The following is an 18,426-nucleotide window of genomic DNA, read 5'->3' as shown; positions in this document are numbered from 1 at the left end:
ATGGGGACCTCGGCAGGGGGTGAGCCTTTTAAAACAGGGAGAGGCACAGCCTGTTTATCTCAAGAGCTACCAGTGTCTAGGAGAACTTTCCCCAAGCCACACGAAGCTGCCATTTGATGGACAAGCATCTAACAAAAGAATTTAAGCAGAGACTTCTGGATCAGGCGAAAGAGGCCCGTCTCATTCAGCATCCTGTTCCAGAGAGGCCGAACAGGAAAACCAGGATCTGAGCACAAGAGCCATCTCTCCTCCTGTGGTTTCCAGGAATTGGGATTCAGAAGTGTTGTATTCTCTGAGTCAAACAGAGGGTGTCAAATTTAGATTGGCTTGGAAAGGAACAGGGTCCATTGCTTAACTCTGTGCCCATCTGAGTTGTTCCAAAAATGTGTCTCTTTTCTCGGGTTGTAAAGTCTTTTGGTGCTGGAGGAGACTCTTGAGAGTCCCATGGACGGCAAGAAGATCCAACCTCTCCATTCTGAAGGAAATCAGCCCTGAGTGCTCACTGGAAGGACAGATCCTGAAGCTGAGGCTCCAAGACCTTGGCCACCTCATGAGAAGAGAAGACTCCCTGGAAAAGACCCTGATGTTGGGAAAGATGGAGGGCCCAAGGAGAAGGGGAGGACAGAGGGCGAGATGGTAGGACAGTGTTCTCAAAGCTACCAGCATGAGTTTGACCAAACTGTGGGAGGCAGTGGAAGACAGGAGGGCCTGGCGTGCTCTGGTCCAGGGGGTCACAAAGAGGCGGACACCACTACATGACTAAACAACAACAACAAAGTCTTTTCTATATAGTGGCTACATATGATGGGGGGGGCATGTGTATCTTAAAGGAATGAGCAGACAACGTTTATATATTAGTGGAAAGCCACCTGCTAAGGCTGCAATCCTAACCTGGGGTGTGAGAAAGGTAAACAGATCAGTGGGGCCAACATCCCATGTATTTGTCCTGCCATTCAGAACAGAAAAATACAAAATAAAAATACAAAATGTGCAATAAAAGAAAAACAAACCAATAACCCCCACAAGTACATTTAAAAAGCCGTAGAATGTCTATCAGCCAAACGCCTTGTTGAAGAGAGACGCTTTGTCTGCTGGCGCCTAAAGATATGTAACAAAGGTGCCAGGTTTATTTCCCCGAGGAGAGCCTTCCACAAATGGGGAGCCAACACAGAAAAGGCAATGGAAATGTTTGGCTGAGACAGCTAAATGCACATAAGGTGCGACCATACTGTATTTTGATATTTCCCTTCCTTATTCTGACTTCTTTTTCCAAACAAAATTGGAAATGAATATAGAATCTACTCTTCTCCCATAAGAAGATAAAACTTTATTCGCATTAGCCAATGGCCATAGCAACAATAAAACATTACAGTATATGTAGAAAAGGAAATTTAGGAGCACAATTTAAAGTCCTGAACCAGCCATCAGTTAGTGGCCCTTATTCTCATTGCCCCTGCTATGAACCTCGCAGCCTTTGCTGTTATCTGCTCATTTTGATCTGATAGAAGAAAGTGAAGGAATGGGTTTTGGGAAACCACATTGTGGCAGTGGTTGAGCACCCTGGGATGGTTAGTATGAGTGGGGTGATGATCTGGTTCCTCAGGTCTTTGTAGAGAGTACAAGACAGGAAGACGTGTGCCGCTGTTTCGGTGCAACCATCTCCACAGGGGCAAAGACATTTTTCAGGCGGGATTTTTTGGAATCGACCCTCAAGTACCACAGATGGCAAAACATCCAGTCTTGCAAGTGTAAAAGCACATCTGTATTTTGGGATAATAGGTTTGTGCAGATATGGGGCCAGAGAATCAAAATGTGGCCAGCTCAGTGGCAAGCAAGAAGCTCAGATCAAAATGGCACTGTGTCAGGTGGAGCCCAGCATATAATTCAGCCAGCTCCAACCTCTCCAACCGCCAACCTCTGGCCCTCTGCCGTGAATGCTTTAGTTGACATTCCCGCGTTGCAGGGGGTTGGACTAGATGACCTTTGGAGGTCCCCCACAACTCGACAATCCTACAATTCTGTGAGAAACCGAGCCTCTCATTCTGTTCTTGCGCTGATTAGCCGGCCGTTCTCCTTTGGCGCACGGATCTCGTTCAGGGGAACGAAATTGCAGCGGTGTGTCTTCAGAGGGGGAGAAATGGGCCAAATCACTGTGTTTCGCCATTTGGCAAAGCACAAGGCAACCACGCCGAGGCCCTCTGGAAATCTGGCTCGCTATTGCTGGAGATGCTGGTGAGGCGTCTTACCAGGGAGCAGATAATTAAATGTAGCATCGGGTCGGGCGTGTAATTGCTATGTATCCATCAGCTTGTCTCTGCCTCTAAGAATTTCAGTGCCAGAAGATGATTTCTGCATGAATATGTTCCATCCCCCCCCCCCCCGCAGATCCCTCAACTTGCAGGCATACGTGTAAAGGTAGGAGAGATTTCTGCAGATCAAAAAACCCAAAGCATTGCAATGGAGGCACATTCTGGCTGCCCACCTGCCAATTCCACAAAGCTCATTGTTGTATGAAAGCCCCCACCTCTCCACCCATCACTAAGAAGGCGAAATTTCCTGGTCTGTAGTAAGCTGCACAAGCAAGTGGGATGTTGAGATGATGCTGATTGTTATTATTATATCCGTCTCAAAATAAAATCAGACTATAGAGCCACAAAGATGAGTGTGTGCCCCATCACAGAGGCCATTCTCGCTCACTTGAAATCCAAGCGGCCTCTAGGAGCACCAGACATTTGCACAGCTCGGGACACAAGCAAAGCACCTTGGCATCTTCTGTGGTTGTGCAAATGTGCATTTTCTTCACGGCCAGCAGCAGAGAGGTCGGGAGGAGAGAGCCGGAGGAACAAAACTGTTCCAAGCAGTGCTGCCTTCCTCCTGGTGTTGAGAAAATCCTAAGAACTGTCGGCTGCTGGCTCAGGCCAGGGGTCCATTGAGCCCAGTCCCCTGTTTTCACAGTGGCCAACCAGTTGTCCCCGTGGGAAACCCGCAGGCGAGATCTGAGCACCAGATCCCTCTCCCTCCTCTGCTGCTGCGGTTTCCAACGACTGGGATCCTTTTCATAGAATTGTACAGTCATACTTTGTGTTGCGTTTGCTTCAAGATACGTTTTTCCAGGTTGTGTCCCACGGCGACCCAGAAGTACTGGAAAGGGTTACTTCCGGGTTTCGTCGCTCATGCATGCGCAGACACGCAAAATGACATCACACGCATGTGCCGATGCGGCGAATTGCGACACGCAGACGTGGGTTGCATTCTGCTCAGGTTGCGAAAGGGACTCCGGAACGGATCCTGTTCGCAACCAGAGGTACCACTGTAGTTGGAAAGGACCGTGCGGGGCCCAAAGCAGGGCCACAGGAGGAAGTGATGAAAGAAAAGACTCCTTCACACAGCACAGAGTTAAACGACGGAACTCCCCGCCACAGGAGGAAGGGATGGCCACCAATTTGGATGGCTTTAAAAGAGGATGAGGCAAATTCATGGAAGAGGAGAGGGCCATGGATGGCTCCTAGCTGCTGCCTCCATTCTCAGAGGCAGCAATGCTCCTGAATGCCAGTTCCAAAGCGGGGCCCAAAGCCACAGCGCTGAGATTCAGAGCCTCATGTTCTACCAAACTGAGCTATCCCTTCAGTCCAGAAGCATTGCGGCCTCCTTCTTAGCCCTGCTTCCTTGCAAGTGGGGAGGGGTGCGCAATGGCTGCAGGGAGAGAGGAAAGCCATTGGTGCAGGATTCTCCCTCGCCGAGGATCCTTCCTGCCAATGTCACGGCTTCTCCTCTCCCCCCCCCCCTTGCTTGTAGCGCGACTGAGTAGCGGTGACGGCATTCAGCGGCTGCCAGCATTAATTATTTCCGCAGGCTCTGTTTACTTTCCTGCGCCTCGGGGGAATCTTGTACGTACAGATCGCGGCGGCTCCCGTTCCATCTCACCGGCGAGCATCACTGACGCAGCAGTGCTCCCCGGCATTGTCCTTCTGCTTCCCTTCATGCGTAGGATTTTTATGAAAACACACACACACACACACACAAACCCCACCACCCTGCTCTCGTTAATTCAGTCGCATCCACGGCGGGGAGAGACCCCAGGTTACCCCAGTAACCAGCGCTGGCTGGCAGGCTAATCCCCGCCATCTATTCCGGCTCAGGTCTAATGAAATTAGCACGTCTCTGACGTCTGTTCCCGGGGAGGCGATTCTGACATGGCGACCCCAGCAGGGACCTGCGCCCTTAACAGTTGTGCTCATCCTTGTGGCAGGACCTCGGCGAGGAGCGTGCAAGGATCAGGCCTCGCACGCTTGGCTCGTGGTGTTCGGAACAAAAGGTGCCACAGACCTGGAGCAGGGTGGTTGACGCAAATGCTGCCTGCAGCTTGAGCAGGCCGTATCAGGCCTCCCCCGGGCCCCTCCATATGAATTAGAACTCGAGGCTTTTCGCCATCTGCCGTCGCAGCGCAGGAGGAAGGGAAGGGAGCCTGGGCCTGGCGGCCTCGCTTCTAGACAACTGAAGGGGAGAAAGAGAGACAGAGAGCAAGGCTGGGCTGCAAGGTTTGTCCCTTTCTTGGGAGCTTTAGCGCTGCACCCGGTTTTCGTGATTTCTTTCCGATGCAAATGTCGCCAAGGGGGAGAGAGGGTTCCATTCTTCCCCATCGCATAAACACACAAACACCAACCTGCCTCCCACTCTTCCATGTGCTTTTCAGATGCTATTCTGGGATAACGTAAGAAGAAAAGGGGGGCCTGCAGGATTAGGCCAGTGGGCCAAATAGTTCAGCGTCCTTTTCTCGCAGGGGCCAACCAGGTGCCAGCCGGACACCCACAAGCAGGATCTGAGCAGTGGCAGATGTTGGGGCCTCAAATTTCAGCAGTGTCTTGTGCTTCCCCAACCCCCAATCTCACAGTCCATTCCAAATAATAGTTGTGTCGTCTCTGGTGGCACCCTGAGTCTGTGTCCAGAGCAACCAAACCAGTTGGACCAATCTGCCTCTAATCTGAGCCAGTGCCAGATTTAAAGGTAAAGGTAAAGGGACCCCTGACCATTAGGTCCAGTCGTGGCCGACTCTGGGGTTGCGGTGCTCATTTCGCTTTATTGGCCGAGGGAGCCGACGTACAGCTTCTGGGTCATGTGGCCAGCATGACTAAGCCGCTTCTGGCGAACCAGAGCAGCACACAGAAATGCCATTTACCTTCCCGCCGGAGTGGTACCTATTTATCTACTTGTACTTTGACGTGCTTTCAAACTGCTAGGTGGGCAGGAGCAGGGACCGAGCAACGGGAGCTCACCCCGTTGCAGGGATTCGAACCGCCGACCTTCTGATCAGCAAGTCCTAGGCTCTGTGGTTTAACCCACAGCGCCACCTGTGTATAAGCTATGGAAGCGCTAGCTTAGGGCCCCACTCTCTTGGGGCCCCAAAAATAAATTAAAGGGGGAAAAACCCCAGATGTACATTTCCAAAATATAAGATAAAAAGCAAATAAAATACAACCTACCTACAGCAACAGTGTTCTGTGTTGTGTAGGTTCCTATTTGTTATGTGCAAATGTCTTCAGATGCCTATGAGGTCCATCAGTTATAGCATATATTCAACACAAAAAGCAGCGACAATTTGTTGTGGACAAAGGACAGCTGGACATATAAAGGGCCCCATGACCTTCTGTAGCTTAGGGCCTCATCAAACCTCAATCCGGCCCTGATCTGAGCACAGGAACAACTCTTTCCTCCTGTGGTATCCAGCAACTGGTATTCTGAAGCATCGTAGTCATTGATAGCTTCTCTCCCTCCGTGGATTTCCCTGATCCTCTTCCGCCACCACTTTCTCCTGCAGCAGGGAGTTCCGCAGTTTCTCCCTGTTCTGTGTGAAGGAGGACTTGCTTCAGCCTGCCCCGAATCTTCCCACTTCCAGCTTCTTAATTTTGCTTGTCTGCCTCTTAACTTCTGCTGCAAGCTGCCCTGGGAACATGAGACGCGCATCCGGTAAAGGCATAAGCGCGCATTTGAGGTCCAAGACTCTTTTTCCGCTGCCCCTCTGCACAGTGCAGGGATCTGGGGCCCGAGACTTCGTAGGTGGCTTCAGAAACCAAAGCTAATCCTTAATGGCGGCGAAATTAATGGCCTACCCGTGTTAATGCGTTAGGTAAAAAGGCAGCCAAAGCTTTAATTGAAGTTCATCCCCTCGTGAATTTCCCTTTTCTGGCACAAAAGGCTTGAAATCAGCAGAATGGCCTTCAGGAAGCTTGTTATTTGAATGGATTATTATATGGCTTTTATTATATAACTTGCATCTCATTTATGTTTAGAGGGAGAAGAGGGGCTCTCTCCCTCCACCCTCCCTGCTCGGGTACGGGTATAAATATATCCTCTATGCGGAGAGCAAATTCAGCCCTCTGAAGCAGGATCAGGCCACTTTAAACAGTCATGGCTTCCTGGGAGCTGTAGTTTGTTAAGTGGGTGTTGAGACTTGTTAGGGAGACCCTTGTTTTCTCCCCGCCCCCGCTACGATTCCCAGAGCGGTTTAACAGTCAACCAATCTCCTCTGGGAGCTCTGGGAATTGTAGTTCTCTCAGGGGGGTGGCGCAAGGCCTCCTAGCAGCTGTAGGGATTCTGAACAAACTACAGTTCCCAGGGTGCTTTGGGAGGGAGCCACAGCTGTTTGAAGCGGCATGCTATGGTTAATGACAATGATAATAATAATTTATTATTTATACCCGGCACATCTGGTTGGGTTTCCCCAGCCACTCTGGGCGGCTTCCAACCAAATATTAAAAACACAGTACAGCATTAAACATTAAAAGCTTCCCTAAACAGGGCTGCCTTCAGATGTCTTTTAAAAGTCAGATAGTTGCTTATTTCCTTGACGTCTGATGGGAGAGCATTCCACAGGGCGGGCGCCACCACTGAGAAGGCCCTCTGCCTGGTTCCCTGTAACTTGGCTTCTTGCAGCGAGGGAACCGCCAGAAGACCCTTGGAGCTGGACCTCGGTGTCTGGGCAGAACAATGGGGCTGGAGACGCTCCATCAGGTATACTGGACCAAGTCCGTTTAGGGCTTTCAAGGTCAGCACCAACACTTTGAATTGTGCTCGGAAACGTACTGGGAGCCAATGTAGGTCTTTCAGGACTGGTGTTATGTGGTCTTGGCGGCCGCCCCCAGTCACCAGTCTGGCTGCCGCATTCTGGATTAGTTGTAGTTTTTGGGTCACCTTCAAAGGTAGCCCCACGTAGAGCACATTGCAGTAGTCCAAGCGGGAGATAACCTGAGCATGCACCACTCTGGGGAGATAGTCCGTGGGCAGGGAGGGTCTCATCCTGCGTACCAGATGGAGCTGGTAGACAGCTGCCCTGGATGGAATTGACCTGCGCCTCCATGGACAGCTGTGAGTCCAGAATGACTCCCAGGCTGCGCACCTGGTCCTTCAGGGGCACAGTTGCCCCATTCAGGACCAGGGAGTTGCTATGTGCTGTGCTGAATTAGGGCCCCTCTGGGTTTCTGGGGGTCACACCTGTGCCATCCCTCCTGCCTTCTGTGCAGGAAGGACCAGATGTGCTTACAAGCTCGTTTTCGGTTTCCGCCAGTGCTGAGTCACCGACACAAAAGCAGGGGTGGAAACGCCTTGCATTTGCAGAAACATGTATGCTTTCCAGAGAATTCTTTTTGCCACCCCCTCTGTTTCTCATGCATTGTGAAAAGAAGCTGTTGTTGAAAGAGGCAATGGGAATTTTTTGTTCAAAAGTGGGACACTAAGTACAGTACATGGATGGATGAATCTCCCGATTTTGGTTTCTTCCACATCTCAATATCAGTTCTTTTTCTCTCTTTTTTTAAGTTCCTCCAAAATCCACCAGCATTTTATTTATCCATTCATTTTGCAGGATTCATACACACTGCAGGGTTTTAGTTTTTTTTTAATAAAAAAAACCTAAACTAAACCAAGCCAACCTCTCAAAGCACTTTACAATGAGAGAGAAAGAGGTGATAAAATTATGGGTAAATACAGTTAAAAGCAACCATTTGCAGCATTGAAGTGATTTTTAAATGAATTAACTTTTAAAAGTTGGCTAAAGCCGAAGAACAGATTAAAGCACACATCAACACTATTACAAGGTAGAGTTGTATTTTTTTAAAAAAAAATGGTTTGTTTTTTTTAAAGAAAGAGCCAAAAAGGGTACAGCAAAGTCACCTGCCTGATGTCAAGTGGCAGGCAGTTCCAAAGTGCAAATGATGCACATATTTTCACCTAAGGTACACATTTTTGCTTAAGCATTTTTCTGAGTTTCTAAGTCATTTTTCTGAGTTCACTTCGCATATTATTTCAGAAGGTACAGATCAGGCAGACGGCAGAAAACATCTGTAGGGATTAATAAAGGGATTTTCAGTATGTGCGGTTTAATGCCACCAAATTTCTGAGCCATCCTTCCCTGTGATCGCATGGCCTCCTTGCTGTTCGCTAAGACAAGATATTGGAGGAAAAGACCTTATTTGCCACGGGTTTTGTTGTGCTGGAAAGGCAGAATTCCTATTTATTTAACCAGAATCTAATCAGCCGCAACCGCTGTAATGACGCTCTCCAAGCCAAACATAGACAGTAGAGCAGAGAAGCTTCATCATGTCAGTTATCTTCATTTTCGAAATGTTTTGCTGTGGTTAACAGTTGCATTCAGAACTAAAAATAGGAAATGGCAAGATGGAAATTAAAACCAAAGTAAATATCTGGCTGAGCCAGCCTCGGTGATTATGCAGTTTGTAGGGTCGAGTGCCAGGTCTTAATTAAGTTTCCCCCCCCCCCTCCTTATTGATTTATGCTTCATTCTGATTTATTCCTCATAACATTTGTTACTACGTCTCTTTCTCCTGTTTATATTGCGAATGACCTGTGGTTAAAAGCAATAAATTTGAACCCAACTGAGTTCTATTATTTGTGCATTTCCAGCTTCTGAGGACATCTGTGCTTCTGAATTGCTTCTTCCCACCTAGCCGGGGAAGCAAACAGCGGCAAACCAGTAAACATGTAGCCCCAGGGTCATCCTGGGGGCCGGATTTAGGTTTGACGCGGCCCTAAGCCACTGAAGGTAATGGGGCCCTTTATATGCCCAGCTGTCCTGGACAGATCTCAAGCCATTTGCACATGTTGCCCTGCAACCAGTCCATGCAGAATTTGTGGTTGTTCTTGTTGTTTAGTCGTTTAGTCGTGTCCGACTCTTCGTGACCCCCTGGACCAGAGCACGCCAGGCACTCCTGTCTTCCACTGCCTCCCGCAGTTTGGTCAAACTCATGTTCATAGCTTCGAGAACACTGTCCCACCATCTTGTCCTCTGTCGTCCCTTTCTCCTTGTGCCCTCCATCTTTCCCAACATCAGGGTCTTTTCCAGGGAGTCTTCTCTTCTTATGAGGTGGCCAAAGTCTTGGAGCCTCAGCTTCAGGATCTGTCCTTCCAGTGAGCACTCAGGGCTGATTTCCTTCAGAATGGAGAGGTTTGATCTTCTTGCAGTCCATGGGACTCTCAAGAGTCTCCTCCAGCACCAGAATCCAAAAGCATCCATTCTTCGGCGATCAGCCTTCTTTATGGTCCAGCTCTCACTTCCATACATCACTACTGGGAAAACCAGACCTTTTACTATACGGACCTTTGTTGGCAAGGTGATGTCTCTGCTTTTTAAGATGCTGTCTAGGTTTAGACACCCTAATTTCTGGGACATGATTTATAACGAAATGAAAAAACTTTCTAAATACACCTTCCCAAAGAAACCAGAGGCTTTTTTTTTTTGCTAGGGATAACAGGGGATGAATTAAGAAAAGAGGACCACAAATTATTTATGTATGCCATGACCGCCTGACCGCCGCTAGGATTCTAGTGGCTCAAAAATAGAAAACCCAGGAAATCCCAACTTTAATGGAGTGGCAGATGAAAATGTTTGAATACGTAGAATTGCCGAATATGACCTATAAGATTCGGAACCAAAAAGTAACAAAGTTCGAAGATGATTGGAGTAAATTTGCTGAGTACATACAGATTAATTGTAGAAGCTTAAAGACTGTAGCAGGGTTAATATAAATACAGAGTGTAAATAAGAATCTGTAAGAGTGGATGTTAATTATGGAAGCCGATGTAGGGAAGGAGGGAAGTCCGGGCGCGATAAATGTTGAATGTAAGAGTATATGTTTTATTTATTTTTGTTTTGGAAAATCAATAAAAAGCATTTTTTTAAAAAAGAATTTAGGCACCCTATATATAGAAAGGAGCAAAGCAGTGATATTTTAGGGAGCAGGCTAGCAGGTAGGGCCCATAACTTACAACATAGGAGCCTACACAACACAAACGCTGGATGTAGGTTTTATTTTATTCGTTTTTATCTTATATTTTGGAAATGTACATCCAGGGGTTTTTTTCCCTTTAATTTTTTTGGGGGCCCCCAAGAGAGTGGGGCCCTAAGCTAGAGCTTGTTTAGCTTATATGTAAATCTGGCGCTGGTCATGTTACAAGGGAGGAAGCTGACATTAGGATTTGTGGACATCCAATGACACTAGGGTTGCCACGGATCTGGGATTTATCAGACATCCGGAATACTGCAGTCGGAAGCAGCGTCCGGGTGGAAATCAGCAAAAAATGTATGGGGAAATCTGGACGTAGGGCAGCCCATGTCGGCAGTGTCGTTTTTGGTGATTTCCCTTTTTAAAAAGCCCAAAAACTTCATATTTTCAGCCAAAAAAGGGGGGGAGGGAGCTCAATAATTTTGCCCAAAAAAGTTTTTTGTCCGGATTTTCACTTTCTTGAAATATGGCAACCCTAATGAATCTGAATGCTGGGAGATTCAGGAGAGATGAAAGAAAGGACTCCGTCACACAGCACAGAGTTAAACTACGGAACTCACTGCCACAGGAGGAAGGGATGGCCACCAATTTGGATGGCTTTAAAAGAGGATGAGACAAATTCATGGAAGAGGAGAGGGCTATGGATGGCTCCTAGCTGCTGCCTCCATGCACAGAGGCAACATTGTTCCTGAATGCCAGTTGCTGGAAACCCCAAGAGGGGAGAGGGCTGGTCTTGTGTTCGAATCCTGCTTGAGGCTTTCTCATTGGGGCAGCTCTTCAGCGACTGTGAGAACAGGATGCTTGACTAGATGGGCCACTAGCTTCACCCAGCAGGCTGTGGGTTTTTTTTTAATGTTCCTGTGTCCTGGGATTCAGTGTGTTGGCCACTGTCCACATAGGGACGCAGATATCTCGCAATGTCTGCCTCGTTCCTGTTGCCAAAAAAACCTGCGTAATTTATGTCTCCAGGAAAGTGTGCATTAAAAATATATGTCAAGATAATGTACAAAAATGCATTAGAACGGGCAAAACAGCGTACAGAAACCTGCTGAATAGGACCAGGGCGCTTTAAAATGCTAACATTTCCATGAGGACTTCTTTATTTTGAAAAATATGGAAATGTGGTCAACTGATTGGAAGAATAAAAAGGTAAAGGGGCCCCTGACCATTAGGTCCAGTTGTGGCCGACTCTGGGGTTGCAGCGCTCATCTCGCTTTACTGGGCAAGGGAGCCTGCGTACAGCTTCCGGGTCATGTGGCCAGCATAACTAAGCCGCTTCTGGTGAACCAGAGCAGCGCACAAAAATGCCGTCTACCTTCCCGCCAGAGCGGTACCTATTTATCTATTTGCACTTTGATGTGCTTTCGAACTGCTGGGTTGGCAGGAGCAGGGACTGAGCAACGGGAGCTCACCCCATTGTGGGGATTCGAACCACCGACCTTCTGATCGGCAAATCCTAGGCTCTGTGGTTTAACCCACAGCGCCACCCGTGTCCTGATTGGAAGAATACAAGACACCAATAGAAACTCAAAGGAACAGACCCAATCTGCCCCTCTGCTATTTCAGAGTGCAGGCTGGTGGCAGGAGGACTGGGGCGGTGATGCACACAAGCCCGAATTCTCCTCCTCGCAAATATGCCCTTGCACCTAGAAAGCTAGCATGTCAAGGAGAAGGGCAGCTCATAACCCCTCTTGCTAGAATCTGGTTTTCTGCAAGGAGAAAATGTGTTTGCACGAGCTGTTCAGCACCGGCTGACACGCAAACATGCACATCCGTGAGAACGAAATAAAAGGATGGGAGGAATATTTCAGGGTGCAAACCTGTGCCTGTTATTTCCTTGTTGCTTCCTCCGACTGCACCTTTCTTGAGATGCCTCCTCCTCCTCCTGGCATTAATCCCTTTCCCTTTTCTGAGCCCCCCCATCCCAAATCCCTCTGTCTTCAGGTTTGGCTCTTTGAGAGAGGCTGCTTTGTTCTGCCTTAGTGAGATATCGATTTTTTTTCTTTTTAAACATCAGTAGCCGCCAATGCCTTTTAGCTCTTAAAAAACACATACAAAAAGACCTTCGTTTTTCTTTAATGTGGCTTTATCGCCGGGTTTAAAGCAAAGGTGAGCCAAACTTTCCCCTGCATCTAACACCCCTTTCCTACACACACACACACACACACACACACACCCTGAAAACTGCTCCCGGGCAGGGGAGAGCTTGATCTCTCTGTAGCTTGATCTCTCCTTCCTGCCAAATCACTTTTTCTTTTTTGCAGATGCAACTTGTAAATGAAAGAAAAGGAGGGAAATTAACCTGGCTTAACCTGGATTTTTATTTTTTTTACCTTTCTCCCAAGAGTCCAAAAGGAAGACCGCACATCAGCGCTGAATGGTGTTTCAGGAATTTTTAGCAATGAAAATTGCTAAAAAATGGGGGGGGGGGAGAAACTGTGCCAACAAAATAGGAATGGCAAGACAAACTGTCAGAGTATATTGAACTGGCTAGATTAACAGAGGCAATTAGAGATCACACTAGACAAGAGTTTCGAAAAGCATGGGGAAAATGCAGAGAATACTTCACAAAACTGTGCCCTAATATAGATACCTGGACTTGTTTCGGTTAATGTCTGCAGGAGACTTTGTGGCTATTTAAGTTATAATTAGAAAAATCTTAATAATTATTCATAAAGGAAACAGCTTATAAGAAGTAAATAAGGAGGCCAGATACAGGATAAAAGAAGTCTTTTATTTGGTTGATGGTATTGTTGTATGTTATGCTTATTGTATGTTATGTTCACGTTTAATGAGGGTGGATTTCTGTATTGGGCTTGTGGGGGGTTTATGTTCTGTTGTAAAATTTCCAATAAAATTTTTAAAAAAGAATGGTGTTTCAAGGAATCACAGAATCCTAGAATTTGAGAGTTGGATGGGACCCTATGGGTCATCTATCCCAACCCATTGCAATGCTAGAAGCATCTTAAATATAATTGAATCCTGGGGTTTTAATGTCTGGGGTGAGTGGTGACTCTAGATGGGAGGAAATGTCCACTTTTCCCCACTTACAACTAATTATACCATCGTAGCTTGGAAGTCAAATGGAATCCATTCCGGAAGTCCGGTTCAACTTCCGAAATGTTTGGAAACCAAAGCACAGCTTCTGATTGGCTGCAGGAAGCTCCTGTAGCCAACCGGAAGCCATGGAAGCCCCATTGGACGTTCAGCTTCCAAAAATAGTTCAAAATCCGGAACACTCACTTCTGGTTTTTATTGTTCGGGAGTCAGAACGTTCGACTCCCAAGGTGTTCGGGAGCCAAGGTACGACTGTATACAGTGGTACCTCGGGTTACATACGTTTCAGGTTACATATGCTTCAGGTTACAGACTCCACTAACTCAGAAATAGTGCTTCAGGTTAAGAACTTTGCTTCAGGATGAGAACAGAAATCATGCTCTGGTGGCGCAGCAGCAGCAGGAGACCCTATTAGCTAAAGTGGTGCTTCAGGTTAAGAACAGTTTCAGGTTAAGAATGGACCTCCGGAATGAATTAACTATTTAACCCGAGGTACCACTGTATATATTTTATTTTTCTTCCCTTTGTTAACTGGTTCTGTCACCCAGGAGAAATGTATAAAATAGGACCCATTTCTACTTTTGGACAGTTCACTGATCTTTAGATAGCCAAAGTCCAGTTGCAGGAACTCAAGAATGATGAATGAAACTTTTTTTGCGTCAGCCATAGCAGCAAAAGAACATTGCAATATACACAGCACAAAAAGTCAGTGATAGAAAAAACGGTTTAGGGTCCAGAATCAGCAGTCAAAGAGTGGATCTTATTCTGATTGCCCCAGAATAAGATCTTTGGCTGGGACCTCATGAACAAGGCTGCTCTCAAGCTCTCTTAGCTTGGACAAAAGGTAAAGGTAAAGGGACCCCTGACCATTAGGTCCAGTCGTGGCCGACTCTGGGGTTACGGCGCTCATCTCTTTTTACTGGCCGAGGGAGCCGACGTACAGCTTCTGGGTCATGTGGCCAGCATGACAGCCACTTCTGGCGAACCAGAGCAGTGCACGGAAATGTCATTTACCTTCCTGCCGGAGTGGTACCTATTTATCTACTTGCACGTTGACGTGCTTTCAAACTGCTAGGTTGGCAGGAGCAGGGACCGAGCAACGGGAGCTCACCCTGTCACGGGGATTCAAACCGCTGACCTTCTGATCGGCAAGTCCTAGGCTCTGTGGTTTAACCCGCAGCGCCACCCGCATCCCTAGCTTGGACCAACCAGTACATATTGGGGCAAATCTTCAGGCACAGGTTATTCCTGACCCGAATTAATGGTCTGTTGCTGGTGTCTCTCTTCCCACATGCAGGGCTCTGGGATTCCGGGCGGATCTCCCATCGCTACGCCTCCGATGGCCACCCCGGTCACTGGCCACAAGCGCATGGTCATCCCAAACCAGCCTCCCCTGACGGCCACCAAGAAATCGGCATCCAAGCCTGGCTCTCAGCCCATCCCAGTGACCCCGGTCGGCACCTTGAAACCTCAGCCTGTTCCGGCGTCCTACAGCACGGCTTCCACCCCGAACCGCCCAACCTTCAACGTGCAAGTGAAGTCGGCCCAGCCGGCCCCCCACTTCCAGCCACCAGCCCCCCAGTATAGCAGTCTGGCCCCCAACCAAGCGGCTCAACCAGCGTCTTCTCTGGGTCCAGCGCCCTATGTGCCGTCTCAGCCCCGGGCTGCGGATTACGGCTACGCGCCCCAAACCGCCCCTCACCCAGAGCCAAGCTATGGATACGGGGGCCCCCAGGGCCGCTACCAAGAGCCGGCCTACCCCGGAGGCTACGGAGGGAGGACTGGCTCGGATCCATCCTACGTGCCGCAAAATGCCTGGAAGCCGGAGGCGACATACCCTTCTTCCGGGTCTGCGGCTCTGAATCCCACAGGGCAGTACCCGTCGTCTGGAGCCAAGAAAACCTACATCACGGAACCGGCCACCGGGCCTCAGCCCCCTCTGCTGCAGCCAAAGGTAAGACGCAGTGTCCGACCCCGGAGATGGGTGTGGGAAACGGGGAAGGGCATGGGTCTTTATTCCCACGGGCAGGTGGAGCTGGTCATTGGATTTCTGTACAGTTATAACCTCATGTTACGTCTGCTTCATGTTACATTCTTTCAGGTTATGTCCCGGAAGTACCGGAAAGGGTTAATTCCGGGTTTTGCCGCTCGCGCATGCGCAGACGTGCAAAATGACGTCACGCGCATGCGCAGAAGCAGCGAATTGCAACCTGCGCGTGCACAAATGTGCCAGTGCGGGTTGCGCTCTTTTCATGTCATGAACGGGCCTCCGGAACGGATCCCGTTCACAACCAGAGGTACCACTGTATTTCGCTTCACGCATTCAGAGGCGCCCCAAAGCGATTCGCAAGAAGACAGCGTGACGTGTGAAACACATTCGGATAATTAGTAATACAGCAGTTATTTATTTGTTTGTTGACTTATTTCATGAAATTTATAGGCCTCTCGATCTCAGAATAGAACCCTCGAAGCGGTTCTCAAGAAAAGACAACACAATCCAATAATCAACAGGGAGAATTAGCAACAACAATGCAAAAAGTTAAGATAACAATAGACCAAAAACAGATTTAGGACTTGCATCAACTGTCTAAGCATCTAGGTAGGCTTGTCTAAACAGGAATGGTTTCAGCAGGTTTCTGAAAAGAGTGCAGTGAAGGCACTTGTCTGATATCAATAGGCAGGGAGTTCCAAAGTCTAGGAGCTGCCACACAAAATGGCTAAGTTCCTACAAATGTGGAACAGGTCTTATGCGGCCCCTGCAGAGGTACAAATTCCACCGACTGAAGCGGTCAAGGGGGCAAATGTTGGGTGAGATGATATCGTAGGCAAACTGGCCCTGAGTTCTTAAGGGCTTTATATACTAATAACAGCATCTTGATCTTGATCTGGTAGCAAATCACCAAGCCATGCAGATCTCTGAGCAGGAGCGTTATATGCCTGTCGGCCCTCCCTCCTCTCAGCAAATTTGCTGCAGGATCCTGCCCTAACTGCAGCTTCCAGTTCAAGTGCGAAGGAAGCACCACGTACAAATTCAAACATGCAAATACAAAATATTAAAAGTCTTCATCCAAAGAAAGGTAATCTGAAAGAGCTCCAAATATCCACAGTTGGAGGCAGCAGTGTTTTTCAGGACCAGGAAACCACAGGGCAGGCGTCCGCTCTTTTGTGTGAACCCTTCTTGTGGATTTCCCGTAGCAAACTTTTTGAGAGCAGGATGCTGGACTACATGGGCCTCTGGCCTGATCCAGCAGCTGCTCTTCTTATGTTCCTAACCCATCGTCCATATATAAAGCCAACCCCTTCCAACTCTCCAATTCTATGATTCTAGAAGATTTACAAGCGGGATAAACTGTGGTGAGCCCATCCTCTTCTGTGCAAACAAAGCCGTCAGCAAGTCTTGCTATATGATTTAGGACCAGGTGTGGCTGTGTGTTGCTTTTACCCTTGCAAACATTGTTTTCGGAAGACCTGCTTTGCCTGCCCTTTGGCAAATCCAGGATTTCCATGTCCATCTTAAGCCCTTGCAGTCACCCCCATCTAACCAGCAGCATTTCGGTGTGCAAATCGGAATTTCCATTTCCACCTTCGCAGGCTGAAAACATGTTGCTCCTTTGATGCCACCGTGAAAATGTGTTTTGTATGTGCGGGTGATATGAATAACATCAACATCAACATTGGGAGGGGAAGGGTTTTTTTTGCAGACCAGGTGCACACACCTTGCATGCGCCAAATCATCACCTTGCCATGTGCCCCGGAGTGTCACCTTGCTCCCCTGTGCCTCTACTGTGCTTGCTGTCCTTCATTGTTGTTGTTGTTTAGTCGTGTCCGACTCTTCGTGACCCCCTGGACCAGAGCACACCAGGCACTCCTGTCTTCCACTGCCTCCCGCAGTTTGGTCAAACTCATGCTGGTAGCTTTGAGAACACTGTCCAACCATCTCGTCCTCTGTCGTCCCCTTCTCCTTGTGCCCTCCATCTTTCCCAACATCAGGGTCATTTCCAGGGAGTCTTCTCTTCTCATGAGGTGGCCAAAGTATTAGAGCCTCAGCTTCAGGATCTGTCCTTCCAACTCAGGGCTGATTTCCTTCCAAATGGAGAGGTTTGATCTTCTTGCAGTCCATGGGACTCTCAAGAGTCTCCTCCAGTGCCATAATTCAAAAGCACCCATTCTTCGGCGATCAGCCTTCTTGATGGTCCAGCTCTCACTTCCATACATCACTACTGGGAAAACCATGGCTTTAACTATACGGACCTTTGTTGGCAAGGTGATGTCCTTCATTGGAGGTTTTTAAATAGAGGTTAGATGACCCCATTAGGGATTCTTTAGTGGTGATTCCTGCATTGTGGGGGTTGGACTAGATGGCCCTTGGGAGCACCTTCCAACTCTATGATCCCCTGACTCCGTGCACAGGGTTGCTGGAGCTCCACAAACAATCCAGCCTGCATGAACAAAAGGCCTTAGTCAGTCCATGGAAGGTGCTAAGCAAACTTCTGGTTCCAAGTCAAAGGGTCGCATCCAGAGTTTTGCCCGTAGCTTTCCCAAAGAGGCAGCACCCCCTCAGAGTTGATTTTGGATTTCTCCTCCTCTTGAGGAGCGCTTAAGCAGCTCTGATGATGCTTAACACAGGGTTGCCTGCGCTTCAAGCAGATAATTCAGCTAATTAACTCAGTGTGTTCCTGGAGCAGGCGAGGGCAGAACCTGTCCGAGAACAACAAGACAGCAACTGAAACCTGCAGCTTTGAAGTGCAACCTTCCAGACCCTTGATCATCTCAGTTGCCCTCCTCTACACACCTTCCAGCTTGTCAACATCCTTCTTAAATTGTGGGGCCCAGAATTCGACACAGTATTCCAGACATGGTCTGACCAAGGCAGAATAGAGTGGGACAATTATTTTCCTTGATCTGGACACTAGACTTCTGATGATGCAGCCTAGAATAGTTCTAGCTTTATTGTGGGCTAGCAATGTGCTGCACATGAATGAGCAAGAGGCCCAGTCCCTGGATGCTCCTTTCTTACTCCTCTTAACTTAACTTTGGGACAAGTCTTCTCTGGATTCATCTTTCCAGTTAGCTG

At 48.2% G+C, this 18,426-nt stretch overlaps 1 protein-coding gene and 1 long non-coding RNA gene across 4 annotated transcripts in view; one reads left to right on the top strand and one right to left on the bottom strand.

The window, feature by feature from the left end:
* Positions 1-18,426, bottom strand: part of LOC309370040 — a 250,041-nt gene that overhangs the window by 113,161 nt on the left and 118,454 nt on the right. The window lies entirely within an intron of this gene.
* LPP (LIM domain containing preferred translocation partner in lipoma) overlaps positions 1-18,426 on the top strand; it is a 274,991-nt gene that overhangs the window by 178,437 nt on the left and 78,128 nt on the right. For all 3 annotated transcript variants that reach the window (XM_081911063.1, XM_081911064.1, XM_081911065.1), the window contains one exon: positions 14,650-15,306. In XM_081911063.1, coding sequence (XP_081767189.1) covers positions 14,650-15,306 — 657 coding nt within the window. The remainder of the gene's footprint in view (positions 1-14,649; positions 15,307-18,426) is intronic.

Source organism: Podarcis melisellensis (assembly GCF_964234715.1).
Source record: "Podarcis melisellensis genome assembly, chromosome: 5".
Taxonomy (NCBI): domain Eukaryota; kingdom Metazoa; phylum Chordata; class Lepidosauria; order Squamata; family Lacertidae; genus Podarcis; species Podarcis melisellensis.
Note: the sequence above shows the minus strand (reverse complement) of the source record. Positions and strands in the feature narration are given on the sequence as shown.